General features: G+C 43.2%; 1 protein-coding gene across 4 annotated transcripts; it reads left to right on the top strand.

The window, feature by feature from the left end:
• The first annotated feature begins 621 nt into the window (after positions 1 to 621).
• Positions 622 to 20,875, top strand: chd8 (chromodomain helicase DNA binding protein 8). Of its 4 annotated transcripts, XM_018677510.2 has the most exons (40): positions 622 to 732; positions 1,893 to 2,722; positions 2,804 to 3,004; positions 3,189 to 3,515; positions 4,400 to 4,510; positions 4,621 to 5,126; positions 5,263 to 5,374; positions 5,927 to 6,133; positions 6,319 to 6,387; positions 6,484 to 6,539; positions 6,643 to 6,760; positions 6,863 to 6,946; positions 7,123 to 7,260; positions 7,805 to 7,926; positions 8,169 to 8,412; positions 8,495 to 8,671; positions 9,053 to 9,196; positions 9,334 to 9,432; positions 9,781 to 9,940; positions 10,838 to 11,048; positions 11,255 to 11,450; positions 11,611 to 11,781; positions 12,723 to 13,013; positions 13,146 to 13,366; positions 13,457 to 13,659; positions 13,889 to 14,045; positions 14,146 to 14,235; positions 14,319 to 14,422; positions 14,567 to 14,690; positions 14,821 to 14,893; positions 15,030 to 15,301; positions 15,459 to 15,691; positions 16,637 to 17,296; positions 17,396 to 17,502; positions 17,625 to 17,846; positions 18,081 to 18,176; positions 18,285 to 18,398; positions 18,525 to 18,626; positions 18,726 to 18,830; positions 19,743 to 20,875. In XM_018677510.2, the coding sequence occupies exons 2-40, from the start codon at positions 1,994 to 1,996 to the stop codon at positions 20,112 to 20,114; spliced, it is 7,728 nt and encodes a 2,575-aa protein (XP_018533026.1). In that variant the 5' UTR covers positions 622 to 732; positions 1,893 to 1,993; the 3' UTR covers positions 20,115 to 20,875. The 4 variants fall into 4 exon arrangements, with proteins under 4 accessions (XP_018533026.1, XP_018533024.1, XP_018533025.1 ...); XM_018677508.2 differs by having other exon boundaries at positions 1,893 to 3,004; positions 5,930 to 6,133; XM_018677509.2 differs by having other exon boundaries at positions 1,893 to 3,004; positions 17,399 to 17,502.
• Positions 20,876 to 22,612: the final 1,737 nt, after the last annotated feature.

Here is a 22,612-nt window from a genome sequence, read left to right as displayed (position 1 = left end):
ACAAACGGCTATAAAATCGTTGCAGTCTGGGAGCACTAGAGGGCGCCAACCCTCAATTACAATCACTCATGAGACCACTCATTTCATCACAGTGATACCTCAAAGAAAGCTGTTATCAATATCTCAAAATGTAATAATAATCGACACAAATCTGTCCATTTGCCCATGGAGTGTGGGTGTGTGTCTCTAGAGAACAGCAAAACAATAATACAGGATATCTCCATTCATTTATTGATATGGACTGGTTCCTGAGATGTGGCCAATGTAATAAAACGCTGAAAAAACTGATGGTGTGTCATTCACAAACAGGCCTGTTGGGTCGTGCACTCTATTAACCCTGAGAGATGATTGAAACACCGTGTATTTTTCTCCAGTCAGCTCAAACAGGCCTGCGCTCTCTAATGTGAGCATCTGTGGTAGTTAAACAGCAATGTTGAAGATCACTCAGTCAAATGATCCCAGCTAGGCCGCATTTATTGTTTTCTCAACCGAACTATGGCTCTCATCCCGCCCTGTCGCGGCCGTGCGTATGACGGATAGCTCATTCAGCCAATGAAATTGGCGTATGCTGCCGGTTCGGGAGAAGACGGACCAATCGCCTTTTTATAGCATCCGAGGGGCACGCTTTCTACGCTTTCTCTGGCAAGAATGTTAGTTCCTGCTCTTCCCTGGCCGTTTCCTGTAATCGTACAGTGTTGTGAGACGGAGAAAGCCATGTGTGTCGATGCAAAGGTAAATTTAGCACCCCGAAATTATTACTGTGAGAGTTAGGGCAGTGGATATGACGGTTATTTTCAGGTATTTTTGCCGAAAATTAGACGCAGACCAACCGAAACAGTATTGCGGCCTAACCCGTGTCTGAACGTTGACGGGCAATGGTTATTGTGGCACGTTGCTTTGGTTTGGTCCGGTTTGTTGATGAGATTGAGAGAGTCCGGTAGACTGAATGGTTGGTAGTAAATGACAGAGAGGCGAACTAATGGCTCCAAACATACAATACAACGTGTTTACGAGCTTCAATATGTTTTCGGTGCCACATACGCTTTTGTAATAGGCACATCTTGGTTGCGGTACAAGCTAATGCTAACCGACGGTTTTGAGTGAAAGACTGCAATACGACCAGAGAGGAAAGCATCCTACCTCTCCAGCATCAGTACCCTCCTCGTCTGACTACACCACCAACTATTTCCATTCACTTAATGTTCCTTGAATAGCTTAGCTTTGTATATTACCTATTATATTGCCTACTTTTATTATTATATCTTTCCCAAACATTTATTATCACACGTGAAAGCATCTTCTGGACCTGGCCATGAGTTAGCTGTTACATTCAGAAACAGTATTTTTTTTTATAATTCAGTGGCAGTTATTAGTTTATTTGTCTGGGCTGACTTAAATTTGAAGTTTTTTTTTTAAATGAATACTTTAACGCTGTTAAATTGGTTGTGTGGTGCTGTTAACTCATAATAGAATAAACTTGATAATATCAGTCACAGCTCTTAAGAAGATAAATATAAGTGTATTTATATGAAGGTTGTATGGTTTAGTAAACTATTCATGTTCTTTCTGTGCATTTGGAACTAAGGTTAAGTGAATGATGTTGTAATGTTAATATGCTTCAAAATAAATTAGGGGCTGAGAGGGAAACAAAGCAGAGAGGTTACAGGATTGCCTTTTGCCGTATAGGGCCGCATTTGCCAAGCCTCTGTCTGCTTCTTGTTATTTCTTGTTATCCTGTAGCAGCCACTAAATTAGTTGCAGTAAACTTAAGTTATTGTATGTAGGTCTGAACCAGGCTGGACATTTATAGCAAGCAGTACAGCATCTTTTAAAGTAATGTCAGTCATGAAATTGTGCTTCCTTGACAATAGTGTCTCTCCTCTTTTTTCCAGCTGTTCGCTTAAAAGTTGAGAAGAATTGGTTGACAACTATCTAGCTTCCATCTCGGAGTCTTTTAAACATTGTGCCCATCTCCCTGTGTGGAGTGGGCAAGATGGCCGATCCCATCATGGACCTCTTTGAGGACACACCCTTGTTTAACCTGGATGCTCTACCGGACGACTCCTTCTCTCAGGGATCCTCAGACCCTGTGGAGGAGGCCCTCAAGCTGGCACTGGGCCAGGTGGACCCACCGGCTGAGCCAGAGCCCACTCCTGAACTTACGGTCAACGCAGGCCTCAGTGTTCCTGTAGCAGCCCCCACCATCCCAGACCCTGCCCCTGCCCCTGTTCAAGTACCCACACAGCAGCCGGTGCCAGTGGTAACTGCTCAGACTGTTTCCATAGCTGCAGCTCCCACAGTGGCCCCAGCCCCTGCTCCTGCCCCCATTGATACTGTACCTCAGATCCAGGCCCAGACCACCATACCCATTGCCAGTAATACCAGCGGGGCCTCCAGTAGCACTGTCCTGCTGAGCTCACCTCTGACTGTTTCCAGCTCCCCAGCTACCACCACCGCCACGACACCGCAGCTCACACAGATAACTCACCAGCTCACTCCCCAGCAGTTAGCTGCCATCACACAGCAGGCCGGTGGTAAAATTGTCATTCTCAAAGGACCCCAGGGTCAAGCCCAGGTGCTGCAAACTGTATCAGGAGCCACAGGCCAGACAAGTGGAAAGGTTATTCGTGTGTTGTCTGGCACTCCTCTCAAACCTGGCATGTCCATACTGCAGGGGGGTACAGTCTTGAATCAGGCAAGCCCAGGACAAGCCCAAGTAAAGGTGGGTGCAGGGGTGCAGAGGCTGCTGCAGTCTCCCAATGGTCCAGTGAAACAGGTGCTGCTCACTTCCATGCCCCAGCAGGTACAACAGACGCAAGGCCAGCCGGTTCAGGTGCAGATCCCAGCCCAAACACAGATGGCTCAAGGCCAGACTCAAGTCCAAGTCCAGACCCAAGCCCAGGCTGCCCAGATCCAGGTACAGCCCCAAGCCCAGGCTGCTCAGATCCAAGTCCAGCCCCAAGGCCAGGTGCAGCTCCAGCCAGCCATGCAGGCCCAAACACAGGTAAGCTCCACCTCCTCTGCCACAGCAGACCTGCAAAGGTGTCACTACCCAGCACAACAGCAGGTGAAGCTGGGTGGTTTTATGGTTTGCTATCAGGGTTGTTGCTGAGTTTCACAGGCTGTATATTTAGGTCAGTCTTTTCCTGACTTTGATGATGAGTCTCATTCTCTGTATCCTACTCTAGGGTGGCGAAGCAAAGCGGATCACCCTGGTTCTCCAGCAGCCCTCCCAGGCTGGCTCTGCCACACAGGCAGCCCAAGCTGTCACAGCCCAGCAGCAGGTCACACAGGTTCAGCAGGTTCAAACAGCCCAAGGGGGGCAACAGCAGCAGCCCCAGGCCCCAGCTAGACTAGTGTTGGGTCAGCTCCCTGGAGGCAAACTGGTGCTCCAGGGAAGCCAGCTAGCTGCTTTGACCCAGGCTCGAGCTGCAGGTCAAGCTGGAGGGCAGCCCAAAGTCCTCACAATTCAGCTGCAGGTGCAGCAGCAGCCCAACCAACAAGGAGGAGTTAAGGTGAGAAATAAGTGTGTTAGAGTTTCGAGGCATCTGTTTGTTTAATCAGATTAGTGTTGCCCACATGACATGTAATTTCTTTTCACTGACATCTGTCTTTTTGAAAGTCAAGTTTGCAACAATTCCCCAGTAGCCAGTTACTGAAAATGCTGTATTCTGAAAACTGACCCCCTGTCATATGTTGTTGCCTGGCAAAATGCCCGCAGCAGCCACAACAAATGTGGCCCTGTGTGACTAATATTTTAGTTTGCTAACAATTGTGTTGGAATAGAGCAGTTGGTTCTGCTTGCTTTAGATGTGCAAGCCCAGGACTCCATAAACTGTTACAGTACACCACCAAAAGAATAATGGCTACTTTTGTGTAGCAGATACAGATCAGTCCAAATAATGAACATTCCCACATTGTCTCTTAACAAGTATCCATTGGCAGTTAATGTTAAAGCTTTCTTCTTTTATCAGCTATGTTCAAAATGAAGAATCAGATATCTACATGTCTTCATTACAGAAGATTGAACAGTTTCAGGTTGAATGTGGTGCATTTTCATTGTATTTCTAATATTCAATGTAAATTATAATGAATTTGAAAAATTATCATATTGTTTAAGGAATTGATTTGCATCTTGTTTATGCTTGCTGTTTAGTTTGCGTTTGATTTATACTGTTATGGCTGTATTTGCAACCACCTTGAAGCAACATGGCTACATTTTTGGAAATGTGTTTGTTTGCTGTCTTATGGTTTTTAATGTGGCAGGTGATAAGACACTAAATTGGCAGATTTTCCTTAAAATCTAGCCAGATTTCTAGCTCATATCTAATCTGACATTGTCTTGTTATGAGATTATTTTCAAAGGAGATTTGACGCGTCTCTTTTTTCACTCTCACAGTACCAGCTGGTTTCAGGAGCAGGAAATACTGGCAGCCCACAGGTGTTGCTCTCGCAGGGCCAAGGAGGACAAAGAGTTGCAGTGCCACTCAAAATGCTTCTGCAGCCACAGGTAGGCCTCCACATGTGTATAGATATTTTCTTATTCTACACAGATTAGACAGAGGCTTAGGGATTTTTGCAAAAAACTAAACACACTTTTCAACATTCTCTTTCACTCAGACAAGCTCAGCATCCTCAGCTGGTGGGACAGTCTCTGTGGTGAAGGTCATCAACACGTCTACTGCAGGCCCCTCCACTACCACAACCACCACTCCATCCCAGGCCATCCGCATCACCAAGGCCCCTGGCGAGCCTGCTTCTGTCCGACGAGTAGAGATTCTGTGTAAGCAAGAGAAGGCAAACCGTATAGTGGCTGAGGCTATAGCTCGGGCCAAAGCACGTGGTGAGAAGAATCTGCCTAGAGTTCTGAACCAGGATGAGCTTCCAACAACCCAGACCTCTCCTGAGATGGGGGGCACAGTAACTGTGGTGTCTGCTGCTAAGAAAAAGACCAGTGGAGGAGGGAGCAAGAAGAAAAGTCCTGTTGCTGGTGGAACGACGCCCAAGATTGCGGGTGGAGCTGACAAAAAGAGCAAAGTGAAGACACCAGGGGGAACAGTTGGAGTGGCTGGAGGCACAGTAATTCCTGGGACTGGGAACAAAAGCAAAAGCAAAACTAAGACAAAGTAAGTTATGTGTATGTGATGAGTAGGTGACAGAGGGAATCATTTAAATCTAACTTATTTCTGTATTTTAGAACAATGTTCATTACCGTCCTTTTGCAGCTACATTAGTCTGTCTTTGTCTTTCCTCTTCCTGCAGCACTATTACTCTTGTGGGAGCAAAGAAACGAAAGAGAAACATGTCCTCAGACCACTCTGATGGGGAGTTGAGCCCTGCCTCACCTGCTGCACTGGAGGATGACATGATAATGGTACACATACAAACACGTCTCACTCTTCAGACAACACTTAATTAAATGTAAAGGCAGCTTTCTGTTTTTTTTCCAAAATAGATATGATATGAATGGATTGGGAATGCTTTCTTTCCTAGTTTTAGATAAGCACTACTGCAGGGTTGTTGTGGAGCTTCATTGTGAGAGGGTTGGCACACACCCATACAATTTAAAGGACATCCTAAAAGTTTGAATCCTATTTGATGTTGTGTTTCAATAAATGAGAGAAAAACATCACTGAAACCTCTCATACGTAAACACACAGATGCAGATAACTTTGCTATTTTGTTGCTGAAGTCATCAATACAACTTGCAGTGCACATACCTTTTGTTGTCCAATTTGAAGTGGAGAAAATACTGTACACAGTTGCAGTGGAACATTTAATCATGCCTCTCGTTTGACATAAGTTGATGTGTATGGTCATGTGGGTGCCTTTGTTGCCGGAACACTAGAGAAAAATATCCTTTTATTCAGTGTATTGCTGATCACCAGAAAAACACACTGAACACACGCCTGTCTTTTCTGATCAGAAGAGGCGCTCCAATCGTGTGGTGAAGAGGAAGAAGTACACAGAGGACCTGGACATTAAGATAACAGATGATGAGGATGAGCAGGAGGATGTAGATGTTACTACAACCGCAGCAGCTGTGGCATCCATCAGTGGTGGGACAGCAGCACAGCTTAAACAAGAAATGGAGCTAGATGGTGACGGACTGCCCAGCATGCAGTTCTTTGTGGTGAGTGTGAAACAGTTGAAACATTGTAATCATAAAAGTTATTTCTTCATAGGAGAGAGTGAAAGAAAATTACTTGAAATTAAATGGATAATATCTGACAAGGTGGTGTTTGTTGATCTATTTGATACATGCTTTTGCAGTGCTGGATTTGCATCTTACTAATATATTACTTTATATTTTTACAGGAAAACCCGAGTGAGGAAGATGCTGCCATTGTAGACAAAGTTTTGTCTATGAGATTAACCAAAAAAGAAGTATGCGTAATACATTTTAGATTTTGTTCTATAACGCTTCTTAAAAACTTGAATCTATTTTGTAAAGAATATCCTAACAGTCTTCCTCTCTTCAAGGTTTCCACAGGCCAGTACACCAATGTCGAGGAATTCTTTGTAAAATACAAGAACTAGTAAGTTTCATTATCTCAGTGAATAACTTTGCCTTTGACACTGACAATCTCTATTTCTTAAGTAGACAACCAGATGAGTAAAACCTGACACTCTTGTTCTCAGTTCATACTTACACTGTGAGTGGGCCAGTTTGGAGCAGCTGGAGAAAGACAAGAGGATCCATCAAAAGATCAAGAGGTTCAAGACCAAACACGCACAAATGAGGCACATCTTCCAGGAGGTGAGAGGGACACATGCTTAAGCATCTTATTTTGTAGCTCAACTGCTTGAACTATAAACTTGAAAATATTTCTACTGTCGCTGACCCTGTTGTTCTCTTCAGGATGAGGAGCCTTTTAACCCAGATTATGTGGAGGTGGACAGGATCCTGGATGTGTCCCATAGTGTGGACAAGGATAACGGCGAGGTGAGGGGATAGGGCTCCTCAAGACATCACTTTAACGACTGGACAAAAGAGATTAGCTATTCCTTTCTTGGCTGTGTAGCTGAACTGTTGTGTTGTTTTTTCTTTCGGAAATATAACTTTTATGAGTTAGCATATTTGCAGAAGTTAAATACTTGCTTTCACACTTTTCTCTCTAGCCTGTTATCTACTATTTGGTGAAGTGGTGCTCTCTGCCCTATGAAGACGCCACTTGGGAGCTGAAAGAGGATGTGGATGAGGGCAAGGTCGAAGAGTTCAGCAAAATCCAAAACAGACAACCTCGCCTGAAGAGAACGGTGAGTGGTCAAGTTGAAGGTAGCTGGATGCAGTTTTTATCTTAAGTTTATTTCTAAACAACTGTTTTTTTATGCACATTTCCAATTTAATACTTACTTAAACAATGATGTTGCAGTATGTGCTATCTCACACCTCATCCACACGTAGAATCAAAAAATGGAGTCATTGTGTGTGAATTCAGTTCAGTTTAGTTCAATAGACTTTACAGAATAAAGTCAAGACCTTACAATATAATAGAGCCTGAACCCAACAGTTCCCACCATGAACACCATGAATAAGACTAAGAAAAAACTAATCGTGCCTAGCATGACTCAAGAGGCGTCCAGTGGCGCAACACAGAAGTTGAGAAAGGTTCAACTTTAAGCAATGTTTAACTGACTGGACCAACTCTTGCTTTTCTCCAACTTCCAACTTGAAATGTAGATAAAATACTTTGGTGTCCTTTCCTCAGGAGTCTGTGTAAAGTAACAAGCAAGCAAGGTGTGTTTCCTGTGTCGTCATACCTTATGTTCTTTTCATTCATTTTTCCTTCTCTCTCCTCAGCCACGGCCTGCAGCCAGTTCATGGAAGAAGCTGGAGGAAACCAGAGAGTACAAGAATGGCAACACACTCAGAGAGTACCAGCTGGAAGGAGTTAACTGGCTGCTCTTCAACTGGTACAACAGGTATTTGTCACACACTGTTACCTTTACAAAGTAGGTCATTTTTACTGGGCATGGTGCTTTAATTAAAGTAGTAGCAGTAGAAACTTTAGAATCAGGATTATAGTAGAACATAACATGAACGGACAACATGAAGTAGGCATTGTTTCATCTGTATTTTGGAAATAGTTAATCCATTTGGGAAAATGCTTGTTAATTGCCTATCGTGAGGCTTCAGAGTTCACATCCCATTTCTTGTCTCTCAGGCAGAACTGTATCCTGGCAGATGAGATGGGTCTGGGGAAGACTATCCAGTCCATCGCTCTGCTGTCAGAGGTGTATGCTGCTGGAGTCCAAGGTCCCTTCCTTGTCATTGCTCCACTCTCCACCATCACCAACTGGGAGAGAGAGTTCTCCACGTGGACCCACATGAACGCTATTGTCTACCACGGCAGCCTGGCCAGCAGACAGATGATCCAGCAGTATGAGATGTACTGCAAGGATGACAAGGTACGGTTACTGATGACAGTTGTTGTCATTCAGCTTTACTGATGTTAAACATGCCAAATGAAATCTGATATTCTGTTTACAGGAGCATTTGATACCAGGTGCATATAAGTTTGATGCCCTCATCACAACCTTTGAGATGGTGTTGTCTGACTGCCCTGAGCTGAGAGAGATCTCCTGGCGTTGTGTCATCATTGATGAGGCTCATCGACTCAAGAACCGCAACTGCAAGCTGTTGGACAGCTTGAAGATGCTGGATCTGGTGAGTAGATCACAGCTAATGCTGCTTCATAGCTGTAACCAGTGGTCAAATGTGCTGGAAATGATTTCTGCTACTACAACAGCCCTATGGTTAAATGTTGCACTTTGAGCTGAGGTTAAAAATCTCTTTTACATATTTTGACATAAACATTCACTTGAAATGGTTTTTGAAAGTTTTTAAGACTTAATTTTTCCTCAATTGTTACATTTCTCTTCCTCTCCCTTCTTATTTCCTGGTCCTCCTTCCTGTTTCTTCTGTATTGTCCCCTTCTTTTACACATCTTTTGTTTCATTATCTCTCTGCCTGTTATCATTTCTGTCCTCCACTGCCTGTCTTTGCTTCATCTTTATCTTTTGGCCCATGCTCTGTGGTTTCTCCCAGGAACACAAAGTGTTGTTGACCGGCACTCCTCTTCAAAATACTGTGGAGGAACTCTTCAGCCTGCTTCATTTCCTGGAGCCTGCTCAGTTCCCCTCTGAGACAGAATTCCTCAGAGACTTTGGAGACCTCAAAACAGAGGAACAGGTGTGAAATAAACACTCAGTTCACACACCTACACCTACCCATTCATTGGCTCCGTGTTTTGGCTGTTCTGTCATATCTCATGTGTAACTGGCAATGTCCAACTGTCATTGAATAAGTGCTTCGTTTTGGTCCATTAGGTTCAAAAGCTGCAGGCCATCTTGAAACCCATGATGTTAAGAAGGCTTAAGGAGGATGTTGAGAAGAACTTGGCACCTAAACAGGAGACCATCATTGAGGTTAGTTTAAGTAGTGTCGGTTTTCTTTGAATCATGTGTTGTGTTTGGAGTTTTGAATGACATAAACAAAATAACAATTTGTCTTTCCCATCTTTATATAAATGACTGGAAACCAAACTGCTCTGGAAAAGTGATGAATGAGGATTTATTTAGAGATTATTTATGGGTTTATTAATAATTCTAAAATATATATGGGATGTAAAAAGATGAAACACATTAATAATCAGTAACAGAGATGCATCAAGACAAGCCTGCAATAACTCTCAAAATAAACATACAAACAGTACAAATTACAATATGTTATAAAGCTGCCTTTGAACTAAAATATCTGGCTGTGTTTCCCCTCAGGTTGAGCTGACAGATGTCCAGAAGAAGTACTACCGAGCCATCTTGGAGCGGAACTTCAGTTTCCTCAGTTTAGGGGCCAACAGTAACAGCAATGTCCCCAACCTGCTCAACACTATGATGGAGCTGCGCAAGTGCTGCAACCACCCCTACCTCATCAATGGTATTGCATCACAATATTAACTCACTTGTGTGCAGGCACTGTAGATAAGTTTTATCCTCTTTGCTGATGTTGTCTGTCATTAGCAATAGCTGCTGGTGGTTGTTTAGCTCTTTGTATCAGGCATCTTGCTGTTTTTATGTTTGCTTTTTATATTCAGGCTTGCAAATATACAGCTCGGCATCTTTTTCCAATAATAACTGATCTGAATTGTGCTATACTGCCCATAAAATGATTTAACGGCCAGTTCCATGTGTTATTATCATTCCACTTGGCTGACAAAGACAGTGTTGCAGATGGTGCTATTATTCTATGCAGTATGTATTTATTTGGGGCCATTTAGCAGAGTGAGCTTATGTTAAATCAGAGGTGGAATGTTTCCCTAAAGCTGCCTACACGATAAGTACTCTAAGCTGCACTCACTGCAGGTTTGAAGAGTACTGAGAGATAAGCTGCATAAGTCATTACATAATTTAGTTGCCGTGTAAAGAACTGTAAGTTATTGCTGATTTTAAAAATGCAAGTAAAACATTTCTTTTTAATTATACAATTTTTTTTAAAATGGAATCTTAAAGGGCTTCTACTATGAATAATACCACATCGTCAGATGTTTCCCTGACTGGATGCACTAAGAAAGGTCCATATAGTATATGAGTTGAACATGACTGTCACTCACTCTAATTCATAAGTTACGCACGTGTTCTGTTGTTGTTTTTGTTGGTTAACATTAACCTTGGCAGCTGGAGTTCAGCGTGACATAATGTAACTGACATTTTACTTGGGCTGATGATGAATCAAATATGCATCTCAATACTAAAAGGCTCCACAGCAGATAAGTACGTATCCACTACAAGTGGACAGCAAAATGAAATTATATTTGTCTGTCTCTCTCTTTTCCAGGTGCAGAGGAGAAGATCGTGGCAGAGTTGCGGGAGGTGTATGACCCCCTGGCCCCTGACTTCCATTTGCAGGCCTTGATTCGGTCAGCTGGCAAGCTGGTGCTACTGGACAAGCTGCTGCCTCGCCTTAAGGCTGGTGGCCACAAAGTGCTCATCTTCTCCCAGATGGTGCGCTGCTTAGACATTCTGGAGGACTACCTCATCAACAAGAGGTACGAGGGTCATGGTGTATTGTACTACATTGATATTTAAATATAACGCTGTAATTTGTAATCAGTATACATAAGTCGTCAGTCGGAATCAACTGCATCATATTATTTATAAGATCTAAGCTAAAATTTAATAACTGTCATCAGGTTATGGACTTATGTGATAATGTAAAATGTTAAACCTTTTTTCTTTTTTTTGTAATTAACAGATACCTTTATGAGCGAATTGATGGCAGAGTGCGTGGGAACTTGCGACAGGCTGCCATCGATCGCTTTAGCAAGCCTGACTCAGACCGCTTTGTCTTCCTGCTGTGTACCCGTGCTGGTGGCCTGGGTATTAACCTCACTGCTGCCGACACCTGTGTTATATTTGACTCTGACTGGAACCCCCAAAATGACCTGCAGGTACAAGTCCATGCTGTACTGTCACCTTTGTATTTAGGGACATGCACACAGATTTCTTTGTTTAGAGATTGATAAACATGTTTGTTTTTACATTTCTCATTTAGAGTTTTTATGTCAGCAGCTCCATATTACACTCTTCTGATCATTATTTTTGTTCCAGGCCCAAGCAAGGTGTCACCGTATTGGTCAGTCTAAGGCGGTTAAGGTCTACCGTCTGATAACCAGGAACTCCTATGAGAGGGAGATGCTGGATAAAGCAAGTCTGAAGCTTGGGTTGGACCGTGCTGTCCTGCAGAGCATGAGTGGCAACAAAGACAGCAATGTCAATGGGGTAAGAAAACTGCAAGTCACTAAATCAAACCAGGTTATTTTTAGGTTTGTCACTTGTATTACATGTTGTCCACTTCCAAAAAATTGTGTCTGTGTCCCAATTCTCACACTCGTAATATTGATCACTAAAGTGGGCTACTTTCACTAGCCTACAAGTCGTAGACAAGTGTGTCCCATGTTGGAAAAATGCCAACACACAGTACACTTAACTCACACTTGATGCACATTTCTGATGCTACTTTGAAGTGGCATTCAGAGCTAAATGTATCCCAGTTCACCACGGTATCAAGTTCCACACCACTCCGGACCAGATTTCAGGGCGAAAATAATCAACAGTTTATGAAGTTTGTGACATGTTGGACTGACAGTTAATATTATTATTCATGTCCAAATACACAGTTATGGCAGAACTTCCTCAGATGGTTATTATGATATCTGACACATGTCACATTCTTTCATCGGAGAGAGAGGAATATGATCCATCTTTTAAAATTCAGACTGAAACCATTCAGAAATATATTGTGTCTTATTTTAATATACAGTACCAATGTACTCCTAGATTCAATTGCTTTTTTAATTGTATTCCTCAGCTCCCAAAATTGCATTTTTTTACTGTCATATGATGCAACTGTAATACTGTATGGTTGATCCTACTTATTTATTTGAACAAATCTTCTGAGCTGGATTGTACTACGTACCACATTTGTATTCGTGGGAGTGACTGGATCAACCAAGTGTGTCCCAGTGAGCTCTGTTAAACCTTGTCATGTTTGTGGTCTCAGTGGGCACTTAGCCACTGTGGTAGTTACTGGAAATACTTTCCACAAGTAGGCACTTGACTACTTGCAAATGCTGCAAATGCAGATACTGGGACAGCCCTATAGTTTCCCTCTCCCAGTTTGGAACACTGCCATAAACAGCTTTCTATATCACCTTCAACAGATCCAGCAGTTCTCTAAGAAGGAGATAGAGGACCTCCTGAGGAAGGGAGCGTATGCTGCCATTATGGATGAGAATGATGAGGGCAGTCGCTTTTGTGAGGAGGACATTGACCAGATCCTTCAGCGAAGAGCCACCACCATCACCATTGAGAGTGAGGGCAAGGGCTCTACCTTCTCCAAGGCCAGTTTTGTGGCCTCTGAGAACCGCAATGACATTGCCCTTGATGACCCTGAATTCTGGCAGAAGTGGGCCAAGAAAGCCGACATAGACATGGACTCCATCAACCGGAAGGTAAATGTGATGTTTTTTGGGGTTATATTTGCATTAATGTAAATTAGCATGTATTATTAAAATGTTCATATTTTGGTTGAAGTAATATATAATAGTATATAATAGACTAAAAGTTACTCCTCCCTCCCACAGAACACCCTCGTGATTGACACTCCCAGAGTGCGCAAGCAGACCCGTCAGTATTCCAGTTTACGAGGTGAAGGTGGAGACCTGTCTGACCTGGATAGTGATGATGAGTATCCACCAGCCAATTCCAGACAGTCTCGTGCCTCCCGACGCTCCGACCGCCACAGTGGAGGAGGATACGGCCGCACAGATTGTTTCCGGGTGGAGAAACACCTGCTTGTCTATGGGTATGTAGACTTAACTTACAGCTTTAATGTGCCATATGTATTTTTTAAATATTTTATCAATTTTTACCCTTTACGCATGTTCTTTTGCAGTTGGGGTCGTTGGAGGGACATCTTGTCTCACGCTAGATGTAAGCGGCGTTTGAGTGAACGTGACGTTGAGACGATCTGCCGTGTCATCCTGGTCTTTTGTCTTCTCCACTACCGTGGAGATGAGAACATCAAGAGTTTCATCTGGGAGCTCATCACACCACCGGAGAATGGGCGTGAACCCACAACACTACTTAACCACTCTGGTAAGAGGCTGTGCATAGATAAGACATAAAATATTTCAAACTGAAACTGTGGAAGAGTGACTGAGTGGAGAGAAAACATGTGTTCCTACCTGCTACACCTAAGTGTGTATACTGAAGAATTTTCCTTATTTCATATCATCTGCTACATCATTTGAGCGGTGTGTTTCTATATTTGTATATTCTTAACTTTACTACTTTAATATTGCAATATTTTCTTTTCTGCGCATAGGCTTGTCCATCCCTGTTCCAAGAGGCAGGAAGGGTAAGAGGGTAAAAGCCCAGAGCACATTTGATGTTCAGAAAGTGGAGTGGATCCGCAAGTACAACCCTGACACCCTGCTGCTGGATGACAGCTACCGCAAACACCTCAAACACCAGTGCAACAAGTCAGTGAAGCCCAATCAGCTGTGTTTTGCTAAATGTATATATTTGTATGAATTCTCATCTAAATGTTCAAACATTAAAACATCTCCTCCCCCACCTCAGGGTGCTGCTGAGGGTGCGTATGCTCTACTACCTGAAACAGGAGGTGATTGGTGAACACGCCGACTCTGTCCTGAAAGGGGCCGACATCAAGTATGTAGTACATCAAGCCAAGTTCATACACACTTTCTCAAGTTAACTCTGGAACACTGTAAAGAAATGAATGCTTCTTTCAGGGATGTTGATATCTGGATGCCTGAGATGGAGCAACAGGAGGTACCAGCAGGATGGTGGGATGCTGAGGCGGACCGCTCTCTGCTTGCTGGCGTGTTCAAACATGGTATGTTCTCTCTCTGTAGAAGTTTCTAACATTTTTGAGTTATGACTTAAGTACAGGTTCACTTGTCTTACTTTAAATCTGGAACATGTCACGTTTGTTTGTTCTGGTTTTTTGTAACACCCTTCACTGTGTCCCTGTTACTAGGTTATGAAATGTACACCACCATGCGTGCCGATCCCTGCCTCTGCTTCTTGGAGAGAGCTGGTCGACCTGATGACAAGGCCATTGATGCCGAGCAGCACACCGGTGACACTGAGCTGGGAGACGAGTGAGTGATGCCTACATTGTCAATCAACAGCTCTATAAATTTCACATTTATGTGCAAAGCTGCACAGGTTCTTTTGTATGTTATAGCTGGCTTTTTGCTTTAATGTTGCTCTATGGTTTGTGTTGTGCAGTGCCGACTATGACAAATACTCAGAGGACCCAGAGTTCAAGCCTGCGTCAAGGCACAAGGATCTTTTTGAGGAGGTATGCGTCTGAGTCATCACATTCAAGTGGTTCTGTCTGTGCCGGTCTGTTTGCATAGACATGGTTGAATATTTTGGTACTGAGCAATAGTAATAGAAAATGTAGTAATATGTCTCTGTTTGACATTGTCCTCCAGCCCGACTCTATGAACGTGGACGATGAGATTTCTGTCGAAGACAAGGCAGGGCCAGTGGTCACAGAAAGCGTATTGAGCCAGAGCGGCGCATGTGACTGGCCCTCGAGCTCGTCACTTACGGCGCGGTTGCGGCGGCTTATCACAGCGTACCAACGCAGCTACAGACAGGAGCAGCTGAAGATTGAAGCCGAGGCAAAGGGAGACCGCAGGCGCAGACGGTGCGAACAGGCCAGCAAGCTGAAGGAGATTGCACGACAAGAGCGTCAGCAGAGGTACGCTGGTATTACACCATTCTACAGAGTTCACCACATGCAGATGGTTTCCAGGATTGTTTGCGTCAGTGATGGGTTTCTGAATTGTTGGCACACAATTTTCCCATCAGTCTCAAAGTTAGATCAGTCCCACCTCACCCCTCTGTTCTTCCCCTAGGTGGACCCGTAGGGAGGAGTGTGACTTCTACCGTGTCGTATCAACCTTTGGTGTGGAGAAGATGAAAAAAGAACCAGATCTTACAGAGGGTGCAGAACCTGATTTTGACTGGACCCGCTTCCGTACCTTTGCTCGTCTGGATAAAAAAACGGATGAGAGCCTCAGTCGATACTTCCGATCTTTTGTTGCCATGTGCCGGAGGGTTTGCCACCTCCGCCCAGGCCGTGGTGAAGGTAACTGCTACTTAATACATTGGCAAGATGTGGTCACTGGTTATGTAATCAGTGGTTACTGTGTTGTATAGGGCTGGGTATCATTCATAAATTTTCGATACCGAGACCGATACCTTGACTTCAATAACAGTTCCTGAACGATACTTTTTTGATACCAATTTTATCCAATCAGTTCTAACAAAGAAAATTATATTACATATTATGGTACAAATCTTGAGTTTTATCTTTCAGCTTTGGCATTTTTTTCACTCAAAGCAGTTTTCTAACATAAAAAATATACAACAAATAATTTTCAGTGCAAAAGAACTAAGGATCTTTAATCTAAAAGCTCTTAAACTGATTCCGTGCACGTTCAAATGCTTCATCAGATTGGTCGTGTTGCCTTAGCAACAATGTCCTTTTTGCAGATATTGCATTGCGCACTATTGGCATCAGTCTTGCTAAAATGGACCTCAGTCACATTTTTTTAACCGCGTCGACACACACACACACACACACACTGTAGTTCACAACACAGATACACGTGAACCGCGTCTGTGGGCATAACCACATAAGTATTTTTCCTGCATGCCTCTACTGTGTGTAACGTTACAGCCAACCACTGGCAGCATTATCAGATCTTGATCACGTGATTAACTCCTTGGTACCGAAACTTGGCACCAAAAAACGAGGCATCTTTTGATGCCGGGTAGTATTGAAGCATTTCGGTCTATGCCATAAAAGAACTGAAGTTCGATACCCAGCCCTAGTGCTGGATGATTACGTCCACAGTGTGAACTGTTCATTTGATCTAATGTAAACTACATGTTTTAACTAGGGACTCATATTTGTGCACATCATATTTGCATGAATGGCATTTGATAAATGGCAGTCTGATCAAAGCCAGGTATGTTGAGTTTACAAGCACTGAATTATCTTTTATTTTCTTATTCTCATCTTACTTAGATCCATCAGAGCTTTCCCAGACTGTGGCCCCCATCACAGAGGAGCGTGCTTCCCGTACCCTTTACCGTATTAGCCTCCTGCGTCGTCTCCGCGAGCGAGTCCTGCCCCACCCCTCCCTGAAGGACTGCCTGCCTCTGGCCCCGCACACCTCAGAGCTGCCTGCCTGGTGGAACATACCAGAGCATGATCATCAGCTGATGCTTGGTGCTGCTCTGCATGGCGTCAGCCGCACTGAGCTCTCCATCTTCTCAGACCCACAGTTCACCTTTAGTCAGGCCCGGGAGGAATTTATCCAGAACCAGCAGGCCCCACCCCCTCCACCCCCACCCCAGGCACTGCCCATCATGCCCCTCATTCAGCCCAAGACTGAGGAGGACCTGCCTAGTGTGAAGGAGGAGGGAGCCGATGAGGACGCCCGGTTGCTCGGAGCTGAAATCAGTGCTGACCTGCAGAGCACGCCTTTGAGTCACCATGATGGAAAAGTGCGGGGGCAGGGCTGGAGCTTCAAGAGGAGTAGAGAGAGGGGAGGTAGAACGGGAGGAGAAAGGAAGGGAGAGGGAGGGTCTGATTCAGATTCTGATTCTGATTCAGGCTCATCGACCTCGGAGCGATCAGGCAGCAGTGATGATAGCGGAGAGAGTGAAGAAGAGGTGGAAAGAGGTAAGTTGATACATAAAGAAAAAGATGGAATGTTAAATGCTGCAAAAATCAAAATAAAAAAGAATAACCAATTTAATTATTTTCCCTGTTTGTTCATAGCAGGCATAAAGGTGTGTGACGTGGATGAAGATAATAGTTTACTCTCCATGACTCCATCTCAGGATGGTATTCCACCCCCTGATCCTCTCAGAGTTGACTGGCCCAAGGTAATTTATTTACAGTTTGCAGTATATATGTCTAAACCTGATACAATTTTCAGAGCATTTCTCTCAAAAGAATAAACCATGTTTATTTGTGACTGATACATGGGGCTCCTTCTTTGTCTCAGGACCGTGTGTTGATCAACCGTCTGGACAGTTTGTGTACGCTGGTGCTGAGCGGTCAGTGGCCCTCAGGACGGCGATATGTGCCCGAGGCTCAACTCAACCCGGGCTCAGAGCTGGTGGGAGACGAGACGGCCTACACAAGGGTGATCCGTAAACCCAGCAGCATGCCGGGTGGCCCTGGGGCAGAAGGAGATGATGGAGAGTTCACTGTCAAACTCCTTAAGGTGAGAATACAGCGGAGGATGAAATAATATCAAAATTGAGGAATTGGTAGACTGTTATACTAAAATATGTAAAAACTGATGCTCTGTAGCTTTTATTGGCCATGAAGGTCAGTTTATCTGTGTGAATCTGAAAGGCTTCAGTGCAAGTTCTTTGAAAGAAATGTTGAAAATCAAAAATAGGCATTATAAGGTGCAGCAGTAAATTAGAGGCCTCTCTGTCTCTCACCCTTCCAGGAGGAGGGGCTGAAGCTGACTTTCTCTAAGCAGGCCCTGATGCCCAATGGGTCAGGGGGAGAGAGCAGCAGTCGCAAGAGGCGCAAGGACCAAGAGGTACATGTGGCAGGGTTACATGTGGTCCTCTGTTACGCAGGTGGAGTTAGATTCAAAAATAAAACTTTGGATGTAGTTTGATCACTTTTTTCTCTGTCTCTCTCTCAGTTATCGGACCCAGATGGACTCCACGATCCACTGGAACGTATTCCTCGACGGAGGGACCCACCCACCTGGCTGAAGGAGAATCCAGATTATGAGGTGGAGGGAGACATGCTGGAGGTAAATTCATGACACTTATCAGACACCTGTCATACTGCCATGTTCATAATCAAATCTTGGTCTCAGGTTGGGTAGGAAAACAATTTTTTTTTCTGCCCCTTCACATCATTTGTCCTGTTTCTTCAGCTTCTTGTGAACAGGAGCAAGAGGAAGAGGAGGAGGAGGGCAGATAAAGCCCTGACAGGCAGTGAGAAGGTCAAGATCATTAACATGAGGACTGGAAAGAAGGTGAGCCATGATTAATACAATACACACAACTTTCTAGATTTGACTTTTGCCTGTGTGTTATCTCTTGCTAATGCACATCCAAATGTTTTTTCTGTGAAGGTTGGAGCTGCTTTCTGTCCAATGCTGCAAGATCTGAGGGAATATCTGGAGGAGAATCCTGATAATGCTGTAGCACCTGAGTGGTCTGAAACTGTTCGGAATTCTGTACGTAATCAATATTTATATACTGTTACTACTTAGAAAAGCAGCTTCATGTTTCACTTGTTTCCTGATGCCACATTTAGTAAAAGAAGCTGTAAGACATACTCTGTTCCCACGCAGAATAACTGTGGTAGCTGACACTATTGATAAAAAGTATTTAGTTCTGATTTTCAAAACGCATTTAAATGAAATGTAGTTAAAATGAAGTGTAGGTGCGGTTTGCTGGAAAAGAATATTCCAAACTAATCACTAGGGCTGCCCCCTAAATGTCGACTATTCACTGCCCATTGCAGGAATGTGCACATCTAAAATGGAAACTACCGGTATTGTGGTGAATTAAAACAGGCTTACTGTGGCAGCACACCGCCAGGAGAGACATGGTGCAGGAGGATTTCATAACTGAGCTATGAACAAGATGCCAGCTTTATGTCTACAGTGTTTCTGCTGTACACATTTTGTAGTGACAGCCTGCCGCAAGAAAATTACTGTCAGCGCTTCAGTCTTAGGAAGTTGCGATTACACCACTCTGCAGAGGGCTATTAATTTGAAATGATGGTCACAGGAAGTGGAGACAGCGGTAATGCCCAGAGGAAGGGAAAGAGAAAGAGAAAGAAGAGAAAAAGAGAGGGATAGATTTAACAAGCTAACATGAAGTTTGATTTGAAATAACAATTGATCCTCGCTCTACTGGGACAAATCCTAATTCCTATAAAGTTGTTATTGGCCTTGTCTGTCTCTACCCCAGGTACAGCCCCACTGATCACATTTAGATACAGAGAAAAATTCTTCTCCCTGACCTTTAAATTCAACTCTGAGAAAGACTGTGAAACTCTGGTCACCACAGTGTAAGAGACATCCTGCTTTGTTCAGTATTTTTCCTAGTGGACTTTCTAATAGTAATTTTCCCTCTCCCAGGGCTTCCTGCCCGAGACCCTCTTCCACCGACTGCTGACTGAGCACTCAGAGATCCCCAAGAAAAGCCGACGCCGCCACCATCATCACCACCACCACCACCACCATCACCACACTCCAGAGCCTACTCCTGAGGACCCCAACCTGGATGGAGTTGAGGAGGAAACTCTGGTCTCTGATGGAGCCTACATGATGGACGAGGAGGACCTGGAGACCTCCCATCACTTCCTTACCAGTCCGGACTTTGACGTTAAAATGGAGGGCGGCGACAGCCTTTCCCAAGGTGACTATGACAGCTCGGATCAAGAAGCGCTATTGGACGATGTCATCATAGCACAGAAGGACTCTGACTCCTCATCAAGCTCAGAGGATTGACTGACCCCCACTCCTTGAACACATCTGACAGTCCCCTTCTCAATGATGAATCATGTTATTCCTCATCATTTATTTTTACTATATTATGTAACAAATTATGGATGAATGTGTTTTTTTGTTGTTGCTACTTTTATTCATTTATTTTATATAGGATTTTTTTCCATGAAAGGAGCAGGTTTGCACCCATCTGTTTTCTTTTTCATCACTGAGAATTGTGCTCCGTTTTCCTCTTGACCCTCCTCAGTAACCTCTGACAAAATGGCAAAAAGCTGAGCTTTCTTACTTCACAACTCTCCTCCTCTTCCTAAAAACCTTTGAATTCCCATCACATTCCCAGCCGTGACCAAAAGGGGACCCCTGCTGTACAGATACCCTTTTCTTATCTAAGAACCTCAATGCTGGTCCTCTAACGCTACATGAAACTGGACATGTGTACTGAGCAGAGCCTGGATCCAGATCCCACAATCCCCCCCATCTCATCTGGTCTGTCCTCTGTGTCCAGGCAAGTCTGTGAACTAAAAGGGGATCCAGTGTGTGGATGTACTGTTAATCGTTTTCACTCTGTGGGAGGGGTGGGAGTTGAGGGGGGAGGGAAAGTGGCGTTATTAGTTACTGAAACAGTGCTAGGAGGATGGGTGTAATGTACAATGTAGAGCTGGTCAATTGTGTACAATGGTGCAAATATGACAGCAATGAGTTACTATAATTGTTTTATGATCTGACTGTATCTGTGATATGAATAACAGCAATGTAAAGTGAAAGCAAGTTTGTGTGTATTATTGTGACCTTTGCAGAACAGAAGCAATAAGGAGGTTTACTGTTTTAGATGAGTGTTTAATAATTGTGTTCTAATTACAGCAGATGATCATTCATAGAAGCTTAAATTACACCCATTTATTATGAACTACAAGTTACTAAAAGCAGTAGCAGCAGATGTAGTAAACAGAAACAGTACTACATTAAAATTATTTTGGAGAGAAAGCGTTCTCTAATATAGTCACTGTTCACTATGATTCATGATAGCAAAAACTTTGCTATTGGATCATGAGGCTATATTCAAAACGAAATATCTGTTGCTATATTTGATTTCTGACAGCACACACACACACACACACACACACACACACACACACACACACACACACATATATATATATATATATATAATCCAATCCTGTAAGACAGCCACACTGATATTGTCCATTTTGTCCATTCACATTAACCTTATTTGCTTAAATGTAGCTTGTTGACACACCATCCCTCAGTTAGACCAGATCCCATGAACTCACCAGTTTCATTAATTAAACCGTTCACTGAAGTCCCATGTTAATGATCTATCGTTAACATATTTAATGATGACAGGTGGAAGTATATGTCCTCTAAGCATAATGCATGTCTTTAATGTTAGCTCTTAATTTAATTAGTTATTATAGACTGTTTATACATTCTTGCCTAAATTTCAGTATTTGTGACTTGTACATAATGTTATGGTAATAAGTCCAGTCTGTGGTCAGTATCAGCTGTGACAGCCTGTGGCTGAAATGAATTAAGTGCTAATGCATGATGGGTGTCCTGATACAAGAATGAAAAACAATACAAAGCAAGAGGAGTGATTCATCCTGGAGCAATTTTAAATATTAATCAGTCTTGCACACATTAGGCAACAATGACGAGTGCAGATGCAACACATATACCTGCTGCTGTATGATGAATCAGGTATTTCATAGAACCAAACTCTACTCTTTTGACTCCTCTAGGCTCTAAGTTTTTTTTTTTTAAAGCCATAAACTTAAATATACACAGCAGGTTTTGGAGCTTTGTGTATATTCACAATTTACTTTCCTTACCCCCTTTATGTGAGGAGAGAGGAAGAGGTGAAGAGATTAAGTGACAGGAGTTACTGGTATACTGCAGTCTCAGTTAGTTTGTGTGTTATTTTATTACAAGGTTAAAGAATACCAGAGTTATCTTTAAAAGATCTTTTAATTTTACTTACTAACTTTACTATACAACCACAAAAGGGTGCCTAATAGACAGACTTAGACAGATTTTATTGATCCCTTTGGGATGACTCCCTTGGGGAAATTACGTTATAATAATGTTACAACAAATTCATATGAAGCAAATGCCAGTAAGAATTGATTGGTGATTTGGAGGCCAAAATGACTTCAAATTCAGACTAAATTTGGCTGTAAAGTGAAAGCTGATGAGATGTCTACTCGTTCTTACATCATTGTTTAAATGGCTGTATTGAAATACATCTAATCACTCTGATCTTGAATCAGTCATTGAATATTTTTATATGCAGTGTTTACATCTAATAAACTTCCCCGCTGGCTTTTGATTTAAATCATTGCAGAGTTACACTCTTCATTCAACATTCAGCTGAAAGTGAGTTAAAATTACAGTGCTGTATTTTAGGCGTGTATTTGGTTTCTCTGTCATACAGACACGCCCATCCGGGAGGACGGCGACGGTCGATTGGTCCTTGCCTGCAG

The sequence above is a fragment of the Lates calcarifer genome, linkage group LG4 (genome assembly GCF_001640805.2).
Source record: "Lates calcarifer isolate ASB-BC8 linkage group LG4, TLL_Latcal_v3, whole genome shotgun sequence".
NCBI classification, from domain to species: Eukaryota; Metazoa; Chordata; class Actinopteri; family Centropomidae; genus Lates; species Lates calcarifer.
Note: the sequence above shows the minus strand (reverse complement) of the source record. Positions and strands in the feature narration are given on the sequence as shown.